The sequence below is a fragment of the Guillardia theta genome, assembly GCF_000315625.1.
Source record: "Guillardia theta CCMP2712 unplaced genomic scaffold GUITHscaffold_227, whole genome shotgun sequence".
NCBI lineage: Eukaryota > Cryptophyceae > Pyrenomonadales > Geminigeraceae > Guillardia > Guillardia theta.
In genome coordinates, this window is record NW_005434449.1 from 53622 (window position 1) to 62637 (window position 9016).

Sequence of the window (9016 nt, forward strand, 5' to 3'; positions counted from 1 at the left end):
ATCGTTTTGCTTGCAAATGTCAGATCCTAAAATAGCGCCGGTTATTCCAGGCAGCGCCGGTTATTCCAGGCAGCGCCGGTTATTCCAGGCAGCGCCGGTTATTCCAGGCAGCGCCGGTTATTCCAGGCAGCGCCGGTTATTCCAGGCAGCGCCGGTTATTCCAGGCAGCGCCGGTTATTCCAGGCAGCGCCGGTTATTCCAGGCAGCGCCGGTTATTCCAGGCAGCGCCGGTTATTCCAGGCACCATGGCTGCACGCGTGGTGTAGGGGAAGCTGCCAGGGCGCCAAGGAAGCTGCAAGCGAGAGGTTTGTATACTTCAAATAGCTTTCTAAGTATGGTTCTTCAGTATGATGAAAATGTTCGCAACCTGCTGTATCGGAGATCATGCCAATACACGCAGAGCGGACTTGTGGATGCCTCTGTCCTCGAAGCTGATCTCGTCGAGAGGGTGAAGAGCTTCGCGAAGCGTTATCCGAACAGCAGGACAGCCCAGGCTTGCAAGGCTGTGGAGGGATGCACCCCCGACGCTATCGCAGAAGCCATCCGCTCGACATGTCAGCAGGCACGACGTGAGCTTCTCCAAGAAGCGATGGCTGGATGGAGTGACGCATCCAGAGAGTGGTTTATGCAGCAGATTGAAGAAGCCAAGAAGGAGAAGGTCGAGACATACACCGCCTCAGCAGGCAACGAGGTGACTTCCTTCATCTCCATGACTCTCCTGGGCATCTCCTCGGTGTATGTCAACCATGAAGAAAAGCTGAAGAAGAAATTTGAAGAGATCGGACTGATCGTAGACTCAGTGCAAGAGAGTAAAGCAATCATGTGGAAGGCTCCGTATAGACCCGAGATAGCGAGTGCTGAGGAGATCCCGGTGACTGTTTCCTTCCTCCGCAATGCACAAGCGGAGAAGATAGCGAGTGCTGAGGAGATCCCGGTGACTGTTTCCTTCCTCCGCAATGCACAAGCGGATGTGAGCATCGTGCACGATCGATCTTTCAAGATTCGAGCCAAGAGAGGACCCTGGGGCAAAGGGGGCAGCTTGGCAGAGCTGACTCACCTGTTAACCTTTGGCGGCATGACAACGGCTGAGATAGCTGCCGTCTATCGCTATCAGCTGCTGCGCCAGTCCCTTGCAGCGGTCCAACTCCAGCCGCTGGCAGGCATGCTGGTCGCTGGGGCGCCAGGACAGCAAGTCCACAAAGGCTTAGGTCAGAAAGGCTTCATCGCTGTAGGGGCCAACGTCATCTGGAGACAGAGGGAGGTGGAGTGGATCGTCTCCTCGAGCTGCCCAGAGGCGAATGATACAGCATTTCGAGCTTTCCGAGAGAGCGAAGCGATGGAGGGAGTACACCTGACTCTGTTCAGCGAGGACCCGAAGATCAGAGAGGCGCTCGCAGTCGAGTTGACAGCTGATCGCTTTGTGTCCAGAAATAAGTTGAAGAAGGCATCAAGGATGCAGAAGAAGGCAGGCGGCAAGGACGGCAAGGAGATCAAGATCATCATCAAGTCGACGGCGGCATCTGGTCGCTTCACGAGGAAGGAGATGGAGGGGCTGTGCAACGGCGGCAACACGTCTATCGCAAGAGTCAAGAGAGTCTTGTTGGAGATCGCTAACAGGCTCGAGATCAACGTTGAAGGCATCGACATGGAGGAGGATTTGAACACCAAGTCCTGGAACGGGTCCAAGCTATGCATCCTCCTCGGCTCCACGGAGGATGCTCGACGCATGATGAAGGAGCTGCCCTTCTATCTCGAAGGCGCAGCAACCAAGCTCGAAGCAGTCGGCTTCGACAAGGAGCCTGACTCTGAGGCGGCTGGTCAGCGGGGCACCAGCGACGCAGCGCAGCGACAGGAGGAGAGCGAGGGAGAGTGGCTGGAGTTTACAGACCTGGAGAGGATCACAATGGAGGCAGCATCTCCGTCAAGCCAAGAGGACATGCAGCTCGTCAGCGAGCTGTCAGCAGTCATCGAAGATGCAGCTTCTTTGAACGAGGCGGGGACGAGCGAGCCGATCAAGCTGGTCCTGGACAAGGCCGTTGGCAACCTCCACGACACCTTCTACTCTCCGGGGAGCCTGGAGTTCATGTCGCTGGGAGAGTGGGCGAAGATGCCAGAGGAGCAGGGAGTTGGGCGCAACGTTCTCAAGGAGAAGCTGGGGAAGTGGCTGCAGAGCAAGCGCTGGACTCGCGTGCAAGGAGAGAGCAAGAAGGCAAGGAGGGGCAGCGCGTTCTCGCCACGGGCAACGGCAGCTGCTGAGCTTGAGCAGGAGGCGGAGAGCGACGACATAGAGCGTCGATCTCTTAGCTTCCTGTTCATAGCACTGAGTAAATTCGCAGAGATGCATGTGCTGGCCTGCTCGCTGAAGGTGGACAAGAAGGACCGACTGCGAGTGGAGATGAGGGAAGATGACGAAGAAGAGGAAGACATGGAGGAAGAGCAAGGCGAGGGCGAGGAAGAAGACGGGGCGAGCCCGTACCGAGCTTGAGCTGAGCTCAAGGTAAGGAGAGAAGGTAGGAGGCGACCGAAGGCCAAGGTGAGGAGAGGCAACTCTCCTGACTGAAGCTGAGGAAGCTGAATGGAGGAGGAGTAGGTGGCGACCGAAGGCCAAGGTGAGGAGAGGCAACTCTCCTGACTGAGGCTGAGGAAGCTGAATGGAGGTAGAGTAGGTGGTGACCGAAGGCCAAGGTGAGGAGAGGCAACTCTCCTGACTGAGGCTGAGGAAGCCAAGAGAAGACAGCAGAAGTAGAGAGTAGAAAGACGCCTCAGAAGCAGGGTTCGCATTGTAGGCCGTGTACTCCCAGTGCTCGAGCGCCTCTTTAGACTAGGATCCAATTGCACAAGCCCACAACGAGGCCGAGCAACATTCTAGCATTCTAATAAACTCACATAATAATAATAATAATAGGGTTTAGGGTTTAGGAGCGCCGGTTATTTCAGGCAGCGCCGGTTATTTCAGGCAGCGCCGGTTATTTCAGGCAGCGCCGGTTATTTCAGGCAGCGCCGGTTATTTCAGGCAGCGCCGGTTATTTCAGGCAGCGCCGGTTATTTCAGGCACCATGGCTGCACGCGTGGTGTAGGGGAAGCTGCCAGGGCGCCAAGGAAGCTGCAAGCGAGAGGTTTGTATACTTCAAATAGCTTTCTAAGTATGGTTCTTCAGTATGATGAAAATGTTCGCAACCTGCTGTATCGGAGATCATGCCAATACACGCAGAGCGGACTTGTGGATGCCTCTGTCCTCGAAGCTGATCTCGTCGAGAGGGTGAAGAGCTTCGCGAAGCGTTATCCGAACAGCAGGACAGCCCAGGCTTGCAAGGCTGTGGAGGGATGCACCCCCGACGCTATCGCAGAAGCCATCCGCTCGACATGTCAGCAGGCACGACGTGAGCTTCTCCAAGAAGCGATGACTGGATGGAGTGACGCATCCAGAGAGTGGTTTATGCAGCAGATTGAAGAAGCCAAGAAGGAGAAGGTCGAGACATACACCGCCTCAGCAGGCAACGAGGTGACTTCCTTCATCTCCATGACTCTCCTGGGCATCTTGAAGAAGCCAAGAAGGAGAAGGTCGAGACATACACCGCCTCAGCAGGCAACGAGGTGACTTACTCAGTGCAAGAGAGTAAAGCAATCATGTGGAAGGCTCCGTATAGACCCGAGATAGCGAGTGCTGAGGAGATCCCGGTGACTGTTTCCTTCCTCCGCAATGCACAAGCGGAGAAGCTCTGGCAGGGAAGAGAGGACTTCGCGATCGATGGTCGCAAGTTCACAGCTGTACATGTGAGCATCGTGCACGATCGATCTTTCAAGATTCGAGCCAAGAGAGGACCCTGGGGCAAAGGGGGCAGCTTGGCAGAGCTGACTCACCTGCTAACCTTGGGCGGCATGACAACGGCTGAGATAGCTGCCGTCTATCGCTATCAGCTGCTGCGCCAGTCCCTTGCAGCGGTCCAACTCCAGCCGCTGGCAGGCATGCTGGTCGCTGGGGCGCCAGGACAGCAAGTCCACAAAGGCTTAGGTCAGAAAGGCTTCATCGCTGTAGGGGCCAACGTCATCTGGAGACAGAGGGAGGTGGAGTGGATCGTCTCCTCGAGCTGCCCAGAGGCGAATGATACAGCATTTCGAGCTTTCCGAGAGAGCGAAGCGATGGAGGGAGTACACCTGACTCTGTTCAGCGAGGACCCGAAGATCAGAGAGGCGCTCGCAGTCGAGTTGACAGCTGATCGCTTTGTGTCCAGAAATAAGTTGAAGAAGGCATCAAGGATGCAGAAGAAGGCAGGCGGCAAGGACGGCAAGGAGATCAAGATCATCATCAAGTCGACGGCGGCATCTGGTCGCTTCACGAGGAAGGAGATGGAGGGGCTGTGCAACGGCGGCAACACGTCTATCGCAAGAGTCAAGAGAGTCTTGTTGGAGATCGCTAACAGGCTCGAGATCAACGTTGAAGGCATCGACATGGAGGAGGATTTGAACACCAAGTCCTGGAACGGGTCCAAGCTATGCATCCTCCTCGGCTCCACGGAGGATGCTCGACGCATGATGAAGGAGCTGCCCTTCTATCTCGAAGGCGCAGCCACCAAGCTCGAAGCAGTCGGCTTCGACAAGGAGCCTGACTCTGAGGCGGCTGGTCAGCGGGGCACCAGCGACGCAGCGCAGCGACAGGAGGAGAGCGAGGGAGAGTGGCTGGAGTTTACAGACCTGGAGAGGATCACAATGGAGGCAGCATCTCCGTCAAGCCAAGAGGACATGCAGCTCGTCAGCGAGCTGTCAGCAGTCATCGAAGATGCAGCTTCTTTGAACGAGGCAGGGACGAGCGAGCCGATCAAGCTGGTCCTGGACAAGGCCGTTGGCAACCTCCACGACACGTTCTACTCTCCGGGGAGCCTGGAGTTCATGTCGCTGGGAGAGTGGGCGAAGATGCCAGAGGAGCAGGGAGTTGGGCGCAACGTTCTCAAGGAGAAGCTGGGGAAGTGGCTGCAGAGCAAGCGCTGGACTCGCGTGCAAGGAGAGAGCAAGAAGGCAAGGAGGGGCAGCGCGTTCTCGCCACGGGCAACGGCAGCTGCTGAGCTTGAGCAGGAGGCGGAGAGCGACGACATAGAGCGTCGATCTCTTAGCCTCCTGTTCATAGCACTGAGTAAATTCGCAGAGATGCATGTGCTGGCCTGCTCGCTGAAGGTGGACAAGAAGGACCGACTGCGAGTGGAGATGAGGGAAGATGACGAAGAAGAGGAAGACATGGAGGAAGAGCAAGGCGAGGGCGAGGAAGAAGACGGGGCGAGCCCGTACCGAGCTTGAGCTGAGCTCAAGGTAAGGAGAGAAGGTAGGAGGCGACCGAAAGCCAAGGTGAGGAGAGGCAACTCTCCTGACTGAGGCTGAGGAAGCTGAATGGAGGAGGAGTAGGTGGCGACCGAAGGCCAAGGTGAGGAGAGGCAACTCTTCTGACTGAGGCTGAGGAAGCTGAATGGAGGTAGAGTAGGTGGTGACCGAAGGCCAAGGTGAGGAGAGGCAACTCTCCTGACTGAGGCTGAGGAAGCCAAGAGAAGACAGCAGAAGTACAGAGTAGAAAGACGCCTCAGAAGCAGGGTTCGCATTGTAGGCCGTGTACTCCCAGTGCTCGAGCGCCTCTTTAGACTAGGATCAAATTGCATAAGCCCACAACGAGGCCGAGCAACATTCTAGCATTCTAATAAACTCACATAATAATAATAATAATAGGGTTTAGGGTTTAGGGTTTAGGGTTTAGGGTTTAGGGTTTAGGGTTTAGGGTTTAGGGTTTAGAGGCGCCGTTATTTTCGGCAGCAGGCGCCGTTATTTTCGGCAGCATGGCTCCTCGTCAGGTGTAGGGGAAGCCGCCAGGGCGCCAAGGAAGCTGCAAGCAAGAGGTTTGTATACTTCAAATAGCTTTCTAAGTATGGTTTTTCAGTATGATGAAAATGTTCGCAACCTGCTGTATCGGAGATCATGCCAATACACGCAGAGCGGACTTGTGGATGCCTCTGTCCTCGAAGCTGATCTCGTCGAGAGGGTGAAGAGCTTCGCGAAGCGTTATCCGAACAGCAGGACAGCCCAGGCTTGCAAGGCTGTGGAGGGATGCACCCCCGACGCTATCGCAGAAGCCATCCGCTCGACATGTCAGCAGGCACGACGTGAGCTTCTGCAAGAAGCGATGACTGGATGGAGTGACGCATCCAGAGAGTGGTTTATGCAGCAGATTGAAGAAGCCAAGAAGGAGAAGGTCGAGACATACACCGCCTCAGCAGGCAACGAGGTGACTTCCTTCATCTCCATGACTCTCCTGGGCATCTCCTCGGTGTATGTCAACCATGAAGAAAAGTTGAAGAAGAAATTTGAAGAGATCGGACTGATCGTAGACTCAGTGCAAGAGAGTAAAGCAATCATGTGGAAGGCTCCGTATAGACCCGAGATAGCGAGTGCTGATGAGATCCCGGTGACTGTTTCCTTCCTCCGCAATGCACAAGCGGAGAAGCTCTGGCAGGGAAGAGAGGACTTCGCGATCGATGGTCGCAAGTTCACAGCTGTACATGTGAGCATCGTGCACGATAGATCTTTCAAGATTCGAGCCAAGAGAGGACCCTGGGGCAAAGGGGGCAGCTTGGCAGAGCTGACTCACCTGCTAACCTTGGGCGGCATGACAACGGCTGAGATAGCTGCCGTCTATCGCTATCAGCTGCTGCGCCAGTCCCTTGCAGCGGTCCAACTCCAGCCGCTGGCAGGCATGCTGGTCGCTGGGGCGCCAGGACAGCAAGTCCACAAAGGCTTAGGTCAGAAAGGCTTCATCGCTGTAGGGGCCAACGTCATCTGGAGACAGAGGGAGGTGGAGTGGATCGTCTCCTCGAGCTGCCCAGAGGCGAATGATACAGCATTTCGAGCTTTCCGAGAGAGCGAAGCGATGGAGGGAGTACACCTGACTCTGTTCAGCGAGGACCCGAAGATCAGAGAGGCGCTCGCAGTCGAGTTGACAGCTGATCGCTTTGTGTCCAGAAATAAGTTGAAGAAGGCATCAAGGATGCAGAAGAAGGCAGGCGGCAAGGACGGCAAGGAGATCAAGATCATCATCAAGTCGACGGCGGCATCTGGTCGCTTCACGAGGAAGGAGATGGAGGGGCTGTGCAACGGCGGCAACACGTCTATCGCAAGAGTCAAGAGAGTCTTGTTGGAGATCGCTAACAGGCTCGAGATCAACGTTGAAGGCATCGACATGGAGGAGGATTTGAACACCAAGTCCTGGAACGGGTCCAAGCTATGCATCCTCCTCGGCTCCACGGAGGATGCTCGACGCATGATGAAGGAGCTGCCCTTCTATCTCGAAGGCGCAGCAACCAAGCTCGAAGCAGTCGGCTTCGACAAGGAGCCTGACTCTGAGGCGGCTGGTCAGCGGGGCACCAGCGACGCAGCGCAGCGACAGGAGGAGAGCGAGGGAGAGTGGCTGGAGTTTACAGACCTGGAGAGGATCACAATGGAGGCAGCATCTCCGTCAAGCCAAGAGGACATGCAGCTCGTCAGCGAGCTGTCAGCAGTCATCGAAGATGCAGCTTCTTTGAACGAGGCGGGGACGAGCGAGCCGATCAAGCTGGTCCTGGACAAGGCTGTTGGCAACCTCCACGACACGTTCTACTCTCCGGGGAGCCTGGAGTTCATGTCGCTGGGAGAGTGGGCGAAGATGCCAGAGGAGCAGGGAGTTGGGCGCAACGTTCTCAAGGAGAAGCTGGGGAAGTGGCTGCAGAGCAAGCGCTGGACTCGCGTGCAAGGAGAGAGCAAGAAGGCAAGGAGGGGCAGCGCGTTCTCGCCACGGGCAACGGCAGCTGCTGAGCTTGAGCAGGAGGCGGAGAGCGACGACATAGAGCGTCGATCTCTTAGCTTCCTGTTCATAGCACTGAGTAAATTCGCAGAGATGCATGTGCTGGCCTGCTCGCTGAAGGTGGACAAGAAGGACCGACTGCGGGTGGAGATGAGGGAAGATGGCGAAGAAGAGGAAGACATGGAGGAAGAGCAAGGCGAGGGCGAGGAAGAAGACGGGGCGAGCCCGTACCGAGCTTGAGCTGAGCTCAAGGTAAGGAGAGAAGGTAGGAGGCGACCGAAGGCCAAGGTGAGGAGAGGCAACTCTCCTGACTGAAGCTGAGGAAGCTGAATGGAGGACGAGTAGGTGGCGACCGAAGGCCAAGGTGAGGAGAGGCAACTCTCCTGACTGAGGCTGAGGAAGCTGAATGGAGGTAGAGTAGGTGGCGACCGAAGGCCAAGGTGAGGAGAGGCAACTCTCCTGACTGAGGCTGAGGAAGCCAAGAGAAGACAGCAGAAGTAGAGAGTAGAAAGACGCCTCAGAAGCAGGGTTCGCATTGTAGGCCGTGTACTCCCAGTGCTCGAGCGCCTCTTTAGACTAGGATCAAATTGCAAAAGCCCACAACGAGGCCGAGCAACATTCTAGCATTCTAATAAACTCACATAATAATAATAATAATAGGGTTTAGGGTTTAGGGTTTAGGGTTTAGGGTTTAGGGTTTAGGGTTTAGGGTTTTTTTTTTTAGCCGTTATTTTCGGCAGCATGGCTCCTCGTCAGGTGTAGGGGAAGCCGCCAGGGCGCCAAGGAAGCTGCAATTCAGGCAGCGCCGGTTATTTCAGGCAGCGCCGGTTATTTCAGGCAGCGCCGGTTATTTCAGGCAGCGCGGAAGCTGCCAGGGCGCCAAGGAAGCTGCAAGCGAGAGGTTTGTATACTTCAAATAGCTTTCTAAGTATGGTTCTTCAGTATGATGAAAATGTTCGCAACCTGCTGTATCGGAGATCATGCCAATACACGCAGAGCGGACTTGTGGATGCCTCTGTCCTCGAAGCTGATCTCGTCGAGAGGGTGAAGAGCTTCGCGAAGCGTTATCCGAACAGCAGGACAGCCCAGGCTTGCAAGGCTGTGGAGGGATGCACCCCCGACGCTATCGCAGAAGCCATCCGCTCGACATGTCAGCAGGCACGACGTGAGCTTCTGCAAGAAGCGATGACTGGATGGAGTGAC

The 9016-nt window shown here is 55.8% G+C and overlaps 2 protein-coding genes across 2 annotated transcripts in view; both read left to right on the plus strand.

Annotated features, from left to right (window-relative positions):
- Positions 1-2485, plus strand: part of GUITHDRAFT_121386 (hypothetical protein) — a gene marked incomplete at both ends in the record, with an annotated part of 3320 nt that extends 835 nt beyond the window's left edge. Inside the window, one exon of the mRNA XM_005819379.1 lies at positions 347-2485. Coding sequence (XP_005819436.1) covers positions 347-2485 — 2139 coding nt within the window. The remainder of the gene's footprint in view (positions 1-346) is intronic.
- Positions 2486-4374: 1889 nt separating this feature from the next.
- On the plus strand, positions 4375-8740 carry GUITHDRAFT_156331 (hypothetical protein). The gene is given in 5 exon segments (XM_005819380.1): positions 4375-5307; positions 5325-5327; positions 8070-8462; positions 8475-8501; positions 8602-8740. 1 exon segment carries the CDS (start codon positions 4450-4452, stop codon positions 5287-5289), a length of 840 nt encoding a protein of 279 aa, XP_005819437.1. The 5' UTR covers positions 4375-4449; the 3' UTR covers positions 5290-5307; positions 5325-5327; positions 8070-8462; positions 8475-8501; positions 8602-8740.
- The last annotated feature ends 276 nt before the right edge of the window (positions 8741-9016 follow it).